General features: G+C 42.7%; 1 protein-coding gene across 6 annotated transcripts in view; it reads right to left on the reverse strand.

The window, feature by feature from the left end:
• SSH2 (slingshot protein phosphatase 2) overlaps positions 1–18,574 on the reverse strand; it is a 253,143-nt gene that overhangs the window by 41,729 nt on the left and 192,840 nt on the right. For all 6 annotated transcript variants that reach the window (XM_072639857.1, XM_072639856.1, XM_072639861.1 and 3 more), the window contains 3 exons: positions 15,572–15,675; positions 10,703–10,767; positions 1,792–1,913 (listed from right to left, as the gene is read on the reverse strand). In XM_072639857.1, the coding sequence (XP_072495958.1) occupies positions 1,792–1,913; positions 10,703–10,767; positions 15,572–15,675 (291 nt within the window). The remainder of the gene's footprint in view (positions 1–1,791; positions 1,914–10,702; positions 10,768–15,571; positions 15,676–18,574) is intronic.

Below are 18,574 nucleotides of genomic sequence, written 5' to 3' on the forward strand. Positions count from 1 at the left end.
TCACACTTCCAGCCTAGACTAGCAGCCTTCTAAATTCAGCTAAAAAATATCTGAAAGCTTCATGCTTTCACCTAACAGTCCACACCATGATGTGAATTCTTTTATCAGGAGTTTAGATGAACATGGAGCTGGCCTGACCTGGAGCCCTAGTCTTAGTTCTCTGGTGTCTAGGGAGCACTAGACATGCCTGAGACACAAGAAGCACAGAGAACACAGCTATTCCCAGCTCCTCTCATGTCCTGTCTGCTCTCAGAGAACAGAGAAGTTTGCACTTGTTAACAGTGGCTCTTAGGTGTGGTTCTGGCAATACCGTTACAGCCAGAGGAAAGAAATGATGCACTGAGCACAAGTCAGTGAGCCCTCCTTATGAGCAGTGCCAAAGTTCAGGACCACATCACAGAGATAGGGTTTGACCCTGGACTGCTTTCTCTCTCTGGCCAAGAGGAGCTGGCACAACTAATCCCTTTAGACTCTGGTGACAGGAAACCAAATCAGCCTGGGAAAGAAGGTGCTTTTAACTTTGCAGAGATGGTCTTTGCAGAGAGCTCCCCAGGTTGGGGGGAATCTAAACAAAGGGAGAACTGGAGAGCCAGAGAGGGTTGTGAAACCCTCATCCCTGAGTTCTATGATTGTGTGAAAGGGAGAGGTGGACAGGACAACTACTGGCTGACTTGCCCAAACCACACAAAAGGTGAAAATGCTTCTCCCTTCTTAAACCTGAATGGGAGAAAGCGGCTCAGAGGTGGTTAAAAACCCCTGTATAAATTCCAGCATGAAAGTAAAGGTAATGCACAATAAACAAGGGAACCATCACAGCTGTGTGTTTCTGGTGATCCCCAACAACTTCCAAACTGAGTCCAATGCTGCGGGGGATAACTGGGAATCTCCGGGACTAACTCTGGAATGAAAAGTTTATAAACCAATGCTTTTGGGGGAAATAGTGAGACATTGGTTTCCAGACGCCTTAGTTGAGCTCACTGGGTGGCAGTACTCTCCTGGGGTCTGGGTCCCACCCCCAGCAGGCGCTGAGTTCCACTCTAGTTTCAAACCAGGAAGTCTGTGTGCTGAGACACCTGGCAGGATTTCCTGAGGCTTATTATCTGGACAGCAAAGATTTGCTTAGCAGCCACATTCCACAGTCTTCCCCCACCAAGGCTTCTCCAGAAAATGAAATGGAAAAAAGGAAAGTACTAAACCTTAGCAACAAAAAGCAGCACAGGCCAAAGAGATATGTGATGGCTTCAGTTTCAAGATTTAACATCCTGTTTAGGTCCAACAAAAGTGTAGGGGCAAGCCTCTTATTAACAAATGTTTTCTGAACAGAACTGAATTCAGATGTGCCTCAGGGATCCACAGTTTTCTTAAATACAGAGGTAGATGACAAAGAATATAAGGCTTGGAAACACCACAGCTTACGACCACAGGTAAACACCCCAGATGAGATTCTGCATAATTCACTCAGGAGATACTGAGGAGTCAGGCCTGATGAGCAATTTGGTGGCCCAACTAAACTAAACTCTAACTGATGAAGATAAGGAGACAACTGACTAACTGACTTTCCCTAGGAACATGAATTAACTGGTTAATAGTTGTTCTTTATAGTGGGGGAAGGAGGATGGGGGAAGAGAAGGGGAAGGATGACATTGTTGGGTTTCACTGCCTCATTTCTCTTCAAACTTGGTGTCTAGGACCCCCCCCCCCATTCCAGTCATATTATGCATGAGGATGCCTATTTCAATACCAAATGCAAAAGTTATTTAAAAAGGAGTTTCTTTGTGCTCAGCACCGTACCTGTCATTAGAGGAGAAATCCATCCCGAGGACAATACTTTCTTCAGTATCTTGCCTGCCATTGGTTGAAACTACCACCATATATCTCGTGCGATTCTGGTATGTGCTTTCCAATCTCACAGCCTGTAAGGTTAACACAAACCAAAGGAACTTAGAGACAGAACTACAGCCATATTGCAGGCCTTCACTTCTGTTTAAATAGGAATTTATAATAGATTTTCTGGTTACATTTCTATCAGGTCCTTGTCCAATAGTGACCTCATAATTCCATCAAAACTGCTCTCTCCAAAGTTACTAATGATCTCTTCATTGACAAACCTGATGGTCTTTTCTCAGTCTTCACCCCTTTTGACCTTTTCCATCACCTTCTTCTCTCTAGGTGTTTGGGACACACCTCTCTCCTGGTCCTCCTCCTTCCTCTCTGACCATTCCTTAGTCTCCTTTGCTGGAACTTTCTCTAGGTCCTGCTCACTAACCATGGGTGTCCCACAGGACTCAGTCTTGGGCTCTTCCTCTGGACTATTTCATTCAGTGATCTCATCAGTTTCCATGGATTCAATTTTCATCTTTATGCTGACAGTTTTCAGATCTACTTCTCCAGCCTTAGCCTCTCTTCTGACTCTGGTATCATCTCTCCAGCTGTCTATTAGACATCTTAAACTGGCTATCCTGTAGACTTCTCCAACTCAACATGTCCAAAATGGAACTCATTTTTCTTTCCAAACCCTGCCTCCCTCCCCCATTACTGCTGAGGGTACCATCATCCTCCTAGGCTGTAGACCTCCGTGTCATTCCCGACTCCATATTCTCTTTCATTGCCAAGGTCTGTGAATTTTAACTTCATATAATCTCTCAAATACACCCCGCTTTTTGCTCTATCACTGCCACCGCCATGGTGTAGGTTCTCATCACCTCATACCTTGGCTACTGCAACAATTTCCTTGGAGGGAGGTCTTCCTGCCTCAAGTCTCTCCCTATCACAGTGCATCTTCCACTCAGCTGCCAAATCTTCCTAAAATGCAGGTCTGATCATGTCTGTCTGTCAGTCAATCTCTCTCTCTCTCTCACACACACACACACACACACACACACACACACACACACACACACACTCCTCAATAAACTCTAGTGGCTCCCCTATCACCTCCAGTATCAAGTAGAAGATTGTCTGTTTGAGCATTCAATGCCCTTCCTAACTTGCTCTTCCCACCTTCCCCCTACTCCCTGCCAGTACTCTCCAGTCCAGTATCAGCCTCCTGGCTATTCCACAACCAAAACACTCTATCATCCAGCTGGGGCATCTTCACTGGCAGTCCCTCATACATGGAATGTTCTCTCCTCATCTCTACCTCTTGGTTTCCTTCGACCCCTAGCTAAAATCCCTATCTTCTACAGAAAGTCTTCTATGGGCTCCTCTGTTGAGCTCTAATTTATCTGGCAAACTTTGTTTGTACAAAGTTTTTACATGTTTTCTCCTCATCAGATGGTAGCTTCCTGAGATTGTGCCTTTCTTCATATCCCCAGTACTTAGCACAGTGCTAGGTACTGTGCAGAATATAATAGGCACTTAATATTCTCTCTTTTGATTGTGCTCAGGAGAGTGAAATTACATCTGGAATTTCTCAGAACCAACTTTCACTAGGTCATCTCTTGCCCGGTGTGTGCTAGTCACACTACCTTCTACTGGAGTTTTGCTGTGATGCCCTACTAGAGGCCAACAAGTGACTCTGGTTTCTTGAAGGGTTTCCCAAACACAAGGTTGGGTAGGTCACACCAACCCAGAAAGACTGGGTACAAACCCAGTGATGGAATGTGTATCTATCATCTGAGGATGAGCCAAATCAAGTATCTCTAGAATTTCTATGGAATCTCTAGACTGGCCATCATTTGATGAATTTTTCTGGCCATGGTAACTCATGAAAGGGATAAGATACGGAAGGCAGGGCTGCAGTCTGCAGAGTACTCATAATAATGAACTCAGATCTTTCAAAACATACCAGGCCTGGCCTCTGCCCAAATGTCTGGGCATAGGGATTAAGGACCACAGAAACATAGGTACAGCAATAGAATTTGGAGAAGTAAATGGGGGAATTCTTTTCTCCAGTATGTCATCCTAAGAAAAGCCTGGGAAGCACAAATAGCAACATACTTACACATGCACCCGCACGCACGCGCACACACACACGTTTCTAACAAGAGTTGACCCAATGAGAACATAATACTGGTTTCGTGTTCCCAAGTCTACAAGACGGAGAATAGTAATGTGTGTTCCAGAGAGCCACATCATGGTAATTCACTTAAGAGAAGACAAGAGGAACTAAGATTTAAAAAAAACCAACATAAACAAAAAAATACCACCAATAAACCGGAAGGCCAGCCCTAGCATGCTAGGGTCAAATTAAGGGAAGGCACAACTCATACCCAGCCAGAGGCTGGCATAGATGGAAATGCACCTGGGCCCCAGGAGGCCTGGTCAATAGTTCCTCTTGCATTTTAGGGCTTCGGGAACAGCTTCCAAGGCAGTTACAATCATTTTCATCATGAAACCCAATTAGGGTAAACTGGAACACTGTAATAAATGAGATTTCAATGATGTTACATATTTGAACTCTTGCTTGCCTTGGTCAGCTCTAATTGAACATAAATTAAGGGAACCCTCTTCCCCATCAGGTTTAGCTTCCTGAATATGTCAGTGTACCTTTTCATTCTATTCCAGCTCTGGGAGTTTCTGGCTGGGACTCTTAAAACACATCTGGCATAGGAATAACCATCTTGCTCACTCCTCTTACACCAAGTGGTAGCAATTAAGTGACTGAATCAAAACTGATACAGGGGAAGAATCTCTAGAAAAAAATTAGAGGCAATCCAAGTTACTAAGTTAAGTGTGGAAGTCCTTTGTAAGAGACATTTCATGATGACATCTGATATTTCTTACCTAGATAGCTAAGAACTTTTTTAAAAAGCTCCTCTGGTATTTGGGTCTTCTTTGCATATTTTAATTATATATCAAAAGGCAGGTCATATTACATTCAAATGAAAGTTCACTAACCCTAGAGCAAAGGACCCACTAGTACAACAGGTAAGGTTTCTGTGGTTCAGTCTTTTTTTAATTGTATTCAAATCTTTGTGACTCCATTTAGATTTGTCTTGGCAAAGATACTGCAGTGATTTGCCATTTGCTTTTCCAGTTCATTTTCGTAGAAGAGGAAACTGAGGCAAACCAGGTTAAAGGACTTGTCCAGGATCACACACAGCTCATAAGTATCTGAGGTTGGATTTGAAATTAGAGAGATCTGCCTTCATGACTCCAGGCCTGGTGCTCTATCCATTGTGCGACTTAGCTGTCCCAATGGGTAAGGTACAGGTACCAGGTATGTATATCAACATGAGATGGGATGAGCTTCTAGGACCATTCTGTTCTAAGCCCTTTAGGTGGATTAAAGACTGAAACTATTGCGTTTCTTAGGATTTAATCACAATTCTCTTGACAGCATGTAGAACATTGTCTGAGTCTTTACTAAGAGGAGTCTATGATGTTTTATATTTAGATACCCTCTAAGAGGTGTGAGAGGAGAATTTTAATTTAATTTAAAACTCCAAATCCTGAGAGGCAGAGGCCTATACAAACAACAAAAAACTTGCCCTGGATCCAGCTTCTGCATTCTCCTACAGCTACCACCTCCGCCCACCCCCAAAGGATTAACATAATCTAATTTATTTCACTAAGCCAATTTGAGTAAAAGCAATTTTAAAAGACATCCTTTGCCCAATACTTCCTAGAATTCATAGTAGCTTCCAAGTTTCTTTAGGGTCAGGAAGTGATGTGGAATATAAGACTAGAGAGATCCTGATTTGAAAGCAGGTAAGAGAAGAATCTTCTGTGCAGCCCATGGACAGGGCAGACAACATGTAGAGCTGACACCGAGACAGAGCCTTCTAATATATGCACCTTCTTTCCATGGAGTCTTAGTAAATTATGAATCTGCTGGCATTTTCTCTTTCCAACTACTGATATTCACAAGACCCAAGTTCATATTGCCAGACTCAGAGCTATGACCTCAAGTTGGTAGTGCCAGGATTGCTGTCCTCCTTTACTAAGTGAGAGAGTGAAGACTTGGCCATGCTTGAATGTCCATGTGGTCTTACCTAGCTTAAGAACAGTTTAAGAACAGGACCATGAACACAACTTATTGACTCCAAGGACAGGCAGGTTTTCTTGTGACTTCACCATGGGAGCCCCTGCAACTATCCTATATCTTCCTTCCTAGGATGGATTCCCTCCTTAGAATCCTTTTCTTCTTTCAAGGTACAGTACAAGGATAAATTACCATATTCCTGATTCTTCCAGTGGGTCATGGCTCTTTCCCTCCACAAAATACCGTCAAATTATTTTACTTATGTGTCCAGGTTACAACATTCTCAGTCAAGGTAAATTCTTTGAGGGCAGAAGCTGCCATTTTTGTCTCTGGGTCCCCAACAGTGAAGACAGGTCTCACATGTGCTTGATGAATTGAATTCCCTTGATATAGTTACCATTTTAACATTCAATATTGTTCCCTGTTGAGAAGCCTTTAAGCCCGAGGGCCTCCTTTCTCAAATGAGCCAATTTCACAGACAGACTTCTCCACCAAAGAGCAGTTATACTCTAAGTATCTATTGACTGAGAAAAATTTCTTGACAAAAGGCTGCTGTGATGAATTCAGAGAAATTTTAAAAGAATTTATTTTCATCACAACAGCCTTCAAATGAACCTGAGAAACAGCCCATATGAAACTCTTTTATTTCTCAGAAGGAGTGACTGATTGCATATGTACATGTTCATTGGAGATGCCTGGTGGTGCTCAGCATCTTTCTTTCAGAGCCGCCAAGTCCATGGGAAGCAATCAGTTTCAACCTTAGCTCTGGTTTCACATCTTACTTGGCTTGCTTTTATTTTTTCACTTAAACTTCAATAAAATAAATGCAGAAAATCCTCTTTCACTCATAATTCAAAATACATATTTTTTCTGGCCCTAGATAAGGATCAGGGTGGTAACCATACTTGTATGGAGGGATTTAAAGAGTCTGGGCAATAAATCCCTCATACTGCAGCTTAATGCCATGTTTTTTGCGTACAGTTTTGGTAAAGATGTAGAATATCTGGCCATCACCCTCTGCATATTAAACGTTCCCACACTACACTTAGCATGTTGACTTTGGGTAAATATACCAACTACTATGCTCCAAAAGCATTTACCTTTACAACAAAACTTTTTTTTGATAAAAAGACAAACTTCTCACTACCAATGCCTCTCCCCACCATCCCTTAGCATCAGAAATGTTCCATTAGAGCTTGCTAGGACTCTGCCTTAATTGCAATTCCTTTTTGTTAAGAAAAAGAGCCTTGTTTATATTGGACCTTTGTATACAATACTTCTTGTAAGGAAAATTATATTATGAAGGCTCAAAGTCTAGACATGGGGCTCACCTGCTCTGTCAGAGGTTCAATAGTAGGTAAATATTGAATTCCAAACAGCCAAACAACAAAGCAAAATCTATAGCTCAATTTAAACAGACTTCAGACATGAAACAAAGTTGGAAGATTCTTTCCTTCAGAAAAAAATGATCAAGTTTACAGGGACATACCAGTTTCCAATCCTTTTTGACCTTTATGAAGGCTCCTGGATGCATCTAAAATCAATGAATCCTAAAAATAATCTCAACAGTTTTTGAAAAACCCTGCTTCTAAAAGCATTGCTTCTTGACATTATCTTGACATCACACAGTGATGCTGTAGCTAAGGGCTAAAAACATGCTTTTACAGATGGTAACCCAGTATTGAGGCCACAGGTTAGTCCAAGGGCTACTAAAAGTCTTAATTTTCTTCTTATTTATTCTTATTAGGCTTGATCTAAAAGGCCTACTTTCTGTATTGATACTTGAAAGTTGTGGCCCAACAATGATGTGCTCAGAGTGTACATTCTTCATAAGAATTCACACTGCAAAAGGAAAAGGCTGCCCTCATTCCAGTCACTTGTCATCTTTCTAATCTCACTTTCAGAAAGAAAAAAAGTGAGAAGGGAGGGGGGATTGGTGTCTCTGTTTATTGTTGAGTTATTCTGAAAATAAGAGAATGGAGCTTCCAGCTGACTCCAACTTTTAACCTTATGCAAAGTCCCAAGATGACACTTTTAACATTCCTCATTTAACCTAAAACAAAGGGCTTTGCTTGGACTCTACAAAAAGCTCCTTTTAGCTACAAGAAGCATTAACTGGTCAAAAGTGATACAATGTAGCCAGTGCTTTGGCTTGAAGACGACTCACTTAATGGTCTGCAACATGACTGCATATTTAACAATTCAATAAAATTGTAAAACTTTGTCATGTTCAAATTCCGGGTTAGTTCAGAAATTTCATTTAAAAAAACGTTAAACAGCTGAAACCACATGTTCAACTCTAAGGATTGCAGGTTTATACATAGAGACCCTGAAGGGACCTTGGAGGTCCACTAAGAAAAGCAAAGATTGAACCATCAACTCTAGCTCTGATTCTGCCACTAATAGGTGGTCCTGGGGGAGTTTTCCCTTTGGTGGCCTTGGTTTTCTTACTTGTAAAATGGTAAAAGGCTGGACTAAATGATAAAACAATCTGGGCTAACTGAATACTAGGTACAGAACTTTGTCCCACCATTTAGATAAGACATCATCCCTTTTCTCAAGGAACTTGCATGACTAGTGAGGGTGGGTTGGGGCTAAGACATGAGCAGAGACGAGTATTTTTTTGTACTGTGACATGCTAAGTATGACAAGGTGGAAAGATAAGGAAAGGCCCAGAGAAGGCTTCAGGGATCATGTTGTCCTGGAGCTGGACTCTCAAGGACAGGTAGGAATTCAATTGCCACGGAAGGGTGGGCATGCTAGGCAAAGGAAACTGTGGGATGCTGCAATGCCTACTGGGGAGCCAGAATTATGCCTGAAGCAGAGAACATGTCCAGAAGAATGAGAGGAGATGAATCTGGATCATAAAAGTCCTTGAAGGATAGGCTGAGGAGTTCCAACTTTACATGGGGCAAAAGGGTTAAGGGAAGGATAGGAATGGAGGTAGACAATCCTATTGCAATAGTCCAAATGGGTGATAATGAGAGTTTGTATGAAGGTGGTAACAGTGGGAAGGGATGGATGTAAGAGATGTTAGGAGGTAGTATAGTACAGTGGGCAGAGAACTAGATTTGGAATTAGAAGGCCTGGGTTCAAATCTCGTCACAGGCACTTATTATTTGTGTGATCTTGGGCAGTCATTTCTCTGCTATAGGCCTCAGCTTCTTCATCTGTAAAATGATGAGGGATTGGACTCAAGGGCCCTTCTAATTCTAAATCTCTGATCATATGGAGGTAGGATGGAGGGGGTGAGGGAAAGGGAAGAAGCAAAGGTAACACCAGGATTCAAAAGGGAGACTGGGAGACTGCTGGTACAACTAACAGGAATAAAGAAAATTAAAGGGAGGAGCAGATTAAGGGAGAAAAGAAGAAGAGCTCAGGTTCTGACATGTTGAGTCAGGCGTGGACTGAACCTCTAGGTGGAGAGGACCTAAAGATGTCTGGATGCGAAGGTCTGGAACTTGGAACCTGGAAGGGAAGTCAAGCCTGGGCACAGAGACTTTGGTATCACCGGCACTGATACCTCAGAGATGGTGGGCAGGAGCAAGGAGGAAGAACAGAAGGAGAAACAGGCCGAGGACAGATCCTTGGGGAACATCCACACTGAAGCACCAGAAAGAGGATGAGGAACCAAAAATGTTCCTCTCAGCTCTTAACCTCCTATGACCTTTCTTGAGAGCAGAAGTCATGTCTTCTCTTTATATCTCCTGTGTTTATCACAAGCCTTGTACAGGGTATCTGTTTAATGGGCATTTGCTGAATCAAATAACTTCAAATTCCTGTTTGTCTCTACTGCTTTATCTGATCCGGGGTGGGAAACTGACAGCCTTTCTGACAGTTTTACACAACAAATTCTTTAGTTAAGGGGATTTGTTCTATGAAGTTTGCATTCAGTCAAAGTGCCACACTTGAGGACCTAGAAGGCCATATGTGGTCTTGAGGCTGTAGGTTCCCCACCCCTGATAACTGTACCCTGATTTTGGGTACAAAATTACTTTTATACCCAGGAAGTATAATTCAAGTATCAGAAAGGTCACCAATTGAAAAAGGGCAAGAAGAGAAACCATGAAATTAACCCAGTTCATCGAACTGGGATTGGTAGCAGACAAGAAGCCAGTCTGACCTGTCAAGATTCTCAGCAACCCAGTTCCATGCCACTTTTCCTATTGGACAAACCCTCCCAATCTCATCAGCCAGACCTTCTCACTGTCTTCAGCATATACATGCCTTTGCTCAGGCTAGGCCTGACTCCTGATTTTTTCTCTTTCCCTCAGATAATTTAAACCACAGTCATCCTTCAAGACCCAGCTGAGATCCCACTTCCCATAAGAAAGGCAGGCCTTGCCTATTCCAACCCTGCCACCCACCATCTTTGATCCTCCTCTGAATTCCATTCACACAACTTGTAACATATTCTAGCATTTTGTTAGATACTGCCTTGCTCGACTTGTACTAGAGCATTCCAAGCTCGTCTTGGTCTGTTCAGCCACAGTCAGATGCACTGTAACTTGACTGTAACATAGTGATGTCATTTGGGTCCTCTCTGAGAACAAAGGACAACATCCAATAAACCAACCAACCAGATACGACCTTGTAGCCTTTGTTTTACAGGTGCTAGTCTCATCTCCAATAATCACATCATCCTCTTAGCTTCCCCTAGAGGCCTGGTGCTAGAACCAGAGCGCTGAATAAACACCCGCTGAATGAGCACTTGTCTCTTGGCATTCCCTTGGAAAACAGCTTTGACTCTAAGGCTCATTAATCAAAAACACTTACCAGCCTAATGTTGTCTTCAGGGCGGAGTAATATGAACATGGCCTGCAGGTGCTGCTGAAGATCACCTGGAGAGGGTCACAAAAGAAAGGCTAAGGCTGGCTTTAAACTCTCAGAACTTCTGCACAAGTGAAGCTGAGATTCACAGATCGAGTCCAAGAGAAGGCATCAAGTAAGCTGGTGTCTTAATGGTGGGGCAAGTGATTTCTCACCCAGTCAAGATGATTGGAAAGTGTACTTTCCCTTACATTTTGAGATTTATTGTTTTACTACATTAATTTCCTTCTTAATGGCCCTTGGAAAGCAACCAGTAAAAAGACCGTGTTTGTGTACTTTGGCAGAGTAAACAGGGCCATGTGACCTGCTAACACACAGTTAATACTGAATATTCATCTGACACCAAGGGAAATTTTAGGAGATCATGGTTCCTTTTGAATACAGGACAAGTATTAGATGTAACATTCCCCTAGTTGATCCTGGTCTGAAGCTAACTATTTAAGACATTTCAATTCACAAAAAATCAGAAATATTTTAGATGCCTTCCTTTTATGAATGCTGCCTAGAATATTAGAATTTTCAATCATCCCTCCATTAGTAAGCAGTATTCAACTAGAAGGAAACCCCAATCTTTCTACTGATAATAGTGCAAAAGAGACACAGTGCTGTGACTGGGGTCAGGGAGAGAACCACGTGAGTGAAGCTGAGGAAAGCCAAACACTGAGATGAAATACTCTCACACAGAGAACAAGCCAGGGGGTAGAAAAATTTGACTCTGCCCAGCTCAGCCCTTTGGTATGAAAAGATGTCATTTTTTGAAGAGTTGTGTGGCCCAGATAAAGCTCCTACTATCTCTACAAACCATATTCTGTCAGTTGCCCTGACAGTTGCTGACTGTAAAGGAGGTAGGGAAGAAGGTGAGACAAGGAGAGCCTGCAAGGCACAACGTCAAATGTATTTCTCTTTCTGGATGGTTCTTAAGAGTTATTTCGTGGGGAGCTTGTTTTGGGCAGGGAGGGGAAAGGAGATTATCTGCATTTTATTCTCCTCCTCTTCATTTCAGGGATGACCACTAGCCTTCTCCACAACGTACAATCTTTTAATTTTCTTTGGAAAAGTTTTTAAAAAATTTCTTTTGTTTTTATATTCCCTTCCTTTCTGAACACCTCTCTCCATCAAGCCATCTCTTATAGCAGAATTCAAAATAAAACACAACAAAAAGAACAGTAACAAAGGATTCCAGCAAAGATACACAAAATATCAATTAGTCTGGGAACTGAAGTTTCCAAAGCAGCACAGAGAGACTGAGCAGAGCAGTCCAGCTCCACTTGATTTCACCATAAACCTCAAGTCTCCTCAGCGGAAATTGGACTGGGGAGGGTCAAGCGTTACCCTGTGAAGGGTCAGCAGTTCTCCTTGCTACATTCCGTACTGTATCCTGCTGAAGGAGGTCTTTGCAGCTGCTCCATCAGTGGCAGCGTGGACAGGGACTATCAGGAGCAGAATCAGTTTGGGAGAGTACCTCGAAGAGCACTTGGTACACAGTAGGTGTTTAATAAATGTCTTATCACGTATTTCAATCATTCTTTAGCATAATGATACAGTCAAATCACATGAAAGATGGAAAGGAGGCAGACAAGTAGCTCTAGTCCTAGAGTAATGGGCACAGGGATGTACCCCCTAGAAAAGAGCTGCCCATGTTCTGTGAATTCTTCGCCCTTCCTGCACTGCCAGACACCGAGGGGGCAGACCAGAAAGGGTGTGACTTGAGGACAGCTGGGATACCCTTTTCACCCTTTTAAAACTCCATCTGCTGCTGCCAGTAGGTAAATTTCAACAGACAAACAATTTTTACAACTCTGACTGGGTCTGCTTTCCCTTCACAAGGTTAATAGGCACTATCCTTTTTATCATTTATTTGGTGAAATATTTGAATATTCAAATGTGTACAGGAATAGGTTCAACACATTTGCTCCTCTGACTATAAGGAGCAAGTACAAGAACATGATCTAATCATATGCTGGCAGATGTTTGCAGATCTCTTGATGTTACAAGTGCTGTTTTTGATTCCACAAGCATCATTTGGGCTAGGCTGGCTCCAGAATGTGTCAGAGTCCTGGGTTCAGTTATTGGGAGCTTGTATTTATACTGACAGGGCTGCTCTGTTCTGGCCCAGATCATAAATCAAGCTCATTCAACTGGTATAAAATCTTTTCTCCCTCCCTTTCTTCCTACTCTCTTCTTTCCCTCAACCCCTGCTTTTTTATTTAGTAAAGAAAAAGCTGAATTACTAAAGTCAAGTGGAAACCTCGATTGAAGTTGTTTGAGGAAGTTTAGGCAAAAGAAGAAAAGGTCAGCTAGGGCCATGAGCTTTAAAAGCTGCTGACCCCACAATCCAATACATGCCAAAGAGAGATTCTCGGAACAACTCATTCAGACAGGCTGGACTGAAAGTAATACTTTGCCTCTTTCTTCCTTGTACTGTACAAGATGAGTATCCAACATCACCCTGACACGCAGAGCCTTGCTAGGGCTAGTTCCTCCCTGGGTGAAAGGCCTTTGGGGAAGTAAGGGGAAGCAAAGAAAAATTTGGGGGGTTTTCAAATCTGAGGGCAGATGGATAAAAAAGGCTGATCCTAGTCACCCAGATCCTTAGAAATGCTTCTGTGCTTAGGATTTGCTGTGGAAGGACATCATCACCGACATGATCAATTACAATTCGACATGGTGACTCGGCAGAGTGGCATCACTGCCCCTACGATGCCTGAGATCACTGGGCTATAACAAGAGTCACTTATGGCTTCAATGGGAGCCAGTATCTCAGGTCTGACCTCTGACCTACTGGAGGTCTCCAGGCTGGTTTGACCCTCTCCAGGCCTTGCTTCCTCCATCCCTGGAGGCTACAGATGAGTAAATGAGCACAATGGTGACAATGAGTAACAATTCCTTTCCAGCAGCCCAGCCTGGGCCATCATCTCTGACCACTGTTCTCAAGCTGACATTTTCCAAAAGATCTTTAGAAAGGGCCATGGCAGGCAGACTGGCTTCCTGACACCCCATCCCCCCCAACCTCCTTTTCTCTAATTTTTTCCTGAATTTATATTAAAAAGTTTCTCACTTTATATGAACTGGTCTCTCCGTTACATGACTTCAGATGTACCTTACTTTAAGCAAATTCAATATACGAAAAAAAATAGTTCATAGCTCACAGGATGCTAGAGAGATAAAAGGAACCTCAGGGGCCACTAGTCTAATTTCACTTTACTGGCGAGGAAACGGAGGCTCAGAAAAGTGAAGTGACTTGACCTTTGGTCACATGAGTAATAACTGACAGAATCAGGCTTCAAACTCAGGTCAGGCAACTCCAGATTAGAACAGTGCTGTCCTCCTGACAGCCTTGCAAAACAGGCAGCAGAATTTCATCTCCATTTAGCGGACTAGCTCAGAAGGAAGGTGAATAGCTCACTTCTGCTAAGTGATTAGAGCTGGGACTCAGATCTACACCTTCTGATCCTCCTCCTATCTTGTTTGCTCTCAGAATTCAAGCTTGGACAAAGGAGTGTTTTATAATTTATAAACTGTCCTTAAACTAATTATTCAGTCTCTTTGCACTTAGGCAGACACTCTTACTTACCTGCCCTGTTTCCTGTAAGCTCTGTGGGGGCAGGCAGACATATCCTACTTAGCTTGTATGTTCCTTTGTATCTTGCACATAGTATGCGCTTCATGTTTATTGAATGAATTGTTTTTTGGAATGTACATATTTAGGATTACAGGAAGAGGTTTAATGGAATTATCTTAAAGAACTTGTATTTTAATCTGTATTAAAACAAGCCTTGATGTCATGGGAACTTAAATGTACCTGCTTATTATTTTATTTTCCCTGTACCATCATTAGAAAACATGAATCAAAGAAAAATCATTTACTTATTAAGTACCTACTATGTGCCAGGCACTGGACTAGATGCTGGGGAAAACAAATGATAAATGAGGCAGCTCCTGCCCTCCAGGAGATTATATTCTAGTATGGGGTGACCAGGCCAAGGAATTTGGTGAAGGGCATTGCAGAGATTAGTGTGGGACTTCTTCAGGGCAATCTGGCCTCTGTCAGGCCCAATGGCAGATCCAGAATTGGAGCCCAACGGGCCCCTAAAGGGGGAATGACTGAAGGGAGAGCAGACAGCAGGGTGCCTCATGAAGGCCTACTTTTCTGGTGGATGCTGGATGGGGTATGAAGGAGTCAACTGTACATAGGGTTAGTGAGCTGTCACTCATTTCTCCACCAGCCAGGAAAGCTCAGCCCCAGAACCAAGTCCTAGTGTTGAGTGGATTAACTGGTGGCTGGGGGTGTTTGAAATTTCTCGAGGTCAGGTCCAGAGTGTGGCTGTACCAGGTGGGGAGCAGGAGTGCCGCAGGGCAGGGAATTCCTGGTTTCCTGGTAGATTTTGGCTGGGATGTGACTCATGGTCTATGGTTGGCTAGATTTTATGGGCTAGGGTAGTCTGCATTCACTTCACATAGAAATAATCTTAAGGGCTTTTGTTTGGTTAGTTAGGAGACGAAAATGATATGCTCAAGTCCAGAGTTTCAAAGGCCTTTGATTTTCCCAGAATCGTAAGGGAACATGCCCACTGAGACATCTTCGTCTTGGTCCCACAGAGGGTAAGAAGGCAATTTCAGCTCAGTAAGGACAATTCTGTCAACTCTCCAGGGCAAGAACAAAGTGGAGCTCCTTCCATCTCTCAGATCCTGTGATTCCAAGGGAGAAGCTCCATCCCATTAGAGTACTTCCCACATTTCCTGTCACCATTGCAGGACAGTTAGAGAAACATGAAAGGAGCAAGGTGATCAAGGGGGAAAAGTGGGTTGCTTTACCTGCATGCTTGTTGCGTCTGTGACTGATTCTTGGTGTGGACGACCCATTTCCCCGTGGTAGGAAGAGGGCTGCACCTTTCACAGTGAGGAAACTTTCGCTGATGCTACAAGGAAAAATCAAAAGGAAGAAACTGGATTAATGCAGATTTAGATGCAAGAAACTAATGAATAGAAAATAACACTTGCTTTAGGGGACATGCTTTCCACAGTGGTCACCCACACCCAGAGCCGAGCAACAGAGGAACAGTGATGCCAGTTCTCATCTACAGGGTGCTTTAAGGTTTCTGAAGTACTTTCCTCACAATCCAGTGAGGCAGTATCATTACCATTTTGCAGATGGGGAGACTGAGGCTTTGAGATGTGAAGTGACTTGCCCACAGCCACACAGTTTTAAGTTTTGAGGGTGGGACTTAGATAAGAGCCTTCTGACACCAAGACCAGGATTCTTTAAAAAGACAAGCCTTTTTCATGCAGTAGATAAATGTTTCAGTTCAAAGATAATACTACCCAAATGACATCTACTCAAGGTATACTTAGTAGTGAGCACAATGTTGGCAGAATAGAAAAACCCATAGTATTGTAATGATGTATACACCACACCTTCATACTTGAAGCTGCTAACTGGGCAGCCATGAGCTGTCTCTCGTGGTTGGTACTGTGTAGCTACAATAGTTATGTACTGTGTAGCTGTGTAGCTACAACAAAATCACCGATTTTGAAAAGTCTTCTTTGGACTCCAGGGTTCTAACGCACACCTCTGAGAATTCTGTAGGCCTAGTGGCTAGCTTCAGTTTATGGAATCATCGTAATAATATATAATAATAATATGCAAATATAATAACAAATTTCCTTAGCTTTGGAAGGGGTCTATGGGATCATCCAGTTCAATAGTCAGTAGACTACCTGATGGGCCCACTGCCCATAGGCTAAGAATGATTTTTGAATTTTTAAATACAAAAAATGAGCTCACAGGCCTTACAAAATCAGGTGGGAGGACCCATCATGGTGTGCTGATCACTGAGAGTCCAATGTCTCCACTCTGCAGATAAATTAACTGAGGTCTATAAAGGTGGAGTGATTGGGCCCAGACCAACAAAGCAAGTTGGTGGCAGGGGGAGGACAAGCTCAAGGCTTCTCTGATGCCCAAGTCAGGGAACTATTCACAAAAGGCATTTATAGGCAGGCTATGACCTGCACACACTCACTCACCAGTTTAAGAAGCTTTGGACTTTCAAAACATGAAAAAAAAAATGATCCAAAGAGGTGGGAGGGACTTTGTGTTTGGTTCAGTGAGAACTTCAGTGAGACTGAAAAGCCAGGCTCATGGGGAGCAGACACATATCCACATTCATCCCCAGATGAAGGGGCTGGAAACATGACTCTCTGAGGAAATCGAGTAAGAGGGAAACAAACTTGCAGAGGGGGCAGCCCCTCTTTAGGGTGAGCATTTACAAAGTGCCTTCCTCATCACAACCTTGGGAGGCGGCGACATGAACCTTCCTTTCTGGACAAGAAGCCTGTGAGGCAGAGAGGCCAAGGCATCTCTCTGAGACTCCTGACCTTATGCTGCCTTTCCCACGTGGTTATTATGAGATGACCCTAGTTGGCTGAATTTTGCCCTTTTATCAGAGTTAAGAGTGCAAACAACTCTATGAGATAACACCCACATGGAGAAATTGAAGCCCATCTCCAAATTCACAGACAATGGCACTCCCTGAACCGGTGAGCAAGCTGAAGGGAAGTCTTGGTTTGTTTTGTTTTCATTTTTAAATAAAGCCTTGAGCTTTTGTGGTCTGTTGCACAAAATATGTCTCTTGTTACATCTGCGGGGTGCATACGTCATCCTGTTGTGTGGGTCACTGTGTTTCACTTACATTACGGGAACAACTCAAAACAAAATGTCTGAGTGACGATGAAGCCAGTACAACACAGACAGGAAACGAAATTTACATTTCCACCAAGACAACAACTATTTTACTTTATAAAGTGAAAATAATTTTGAAAAATATTAAATGTTCAATTTAATCACCAGCAGAATAACAGCTTTGGGCACTTGGGATTCCAGTCAATCAAATCACTCTTTATTTCTACAAAGGGACAATGGATACAATTCGTTCCCAATGGAAAACTCAAATCAACTGTCCTGAGCAGACAGAAAGGAAGGAAACACACATGTATGAGGCACCTCCTATTTGCTAGGTCCAGTGTTAAGTGCTGTACAAATCTGAGCTCATTTGATTCTTACAATAACCCTGAGAGTTAGGTACAATTATTATCCTCATTTTATGGTTGAGGAAACTGAGGCAGACAGAGATTAAGTGACTTCTCCAGGTTTATGCAGCTAACAAGTGAGGGCAAATCTGAACTCAGGTCCAATAGATTCCAGCCCATAGCTCTCTATCCACTGCTATCACCCAGCTTTCTCCTTTTGCTACTAATCCTCAAATCAAAGGTCAATTAAGGGTCAAGTTTCTGGCCTTGACATTTTGTGATAATAAAATGAACTATACTTTTAATGAATTCAATATATGTTATGATTTATTATTTTTTTTTAGAAGTAGCAGACTTCTCTGTCAATACAATATTGGGCTCCACTTTCCAAAAAAGGGTGCCAGGACTCACACTGTTATTTTCATGGAGGAAAAAACATCATCTGCCTAACCCTGACTAGTCAACCCACCAATGCTTTTGGCTACAGCAGGTCAGAGGAAGCCTAAGCGCAACAGCTGATCACCATTCCCATGAACACTTCCAAGTACTCGCCCAACTGATCCCCTTTGTCCCCACCCTTCCCCTTCCAACTGTTTTCACTCCAGCGCTTTGTAGATGATTGAATTTTGAATGGCGGGTCAAAAGTATCCTTTCTGATGCACATGGTAGAAATTGTTTTTCCATTCAGACAACACTCAGCCCTGAATTTCCTCAGGGCCAAAATTTTTTTAAAAAGTCACTTCCATTTAACTTCTTAGGGTAGTTAGTCCAACTCAACCATTATTTATTGAA

Source organism: Notamacropus eugenii, chromosome 2 (assembly GCF_028372415.1).
Source record: "Notamacropus eugenii isolate mMacEug1 chromosome 2, mMacEug1.pri_v2, whole genome shotgun sequence".
Taxonomy (NCBI): Eukaryota; Metazoa; Chordata; class Mammalia; order Diprotodontia; family Macropodidae; genus Notamacropus; species Notamacropus eugenii.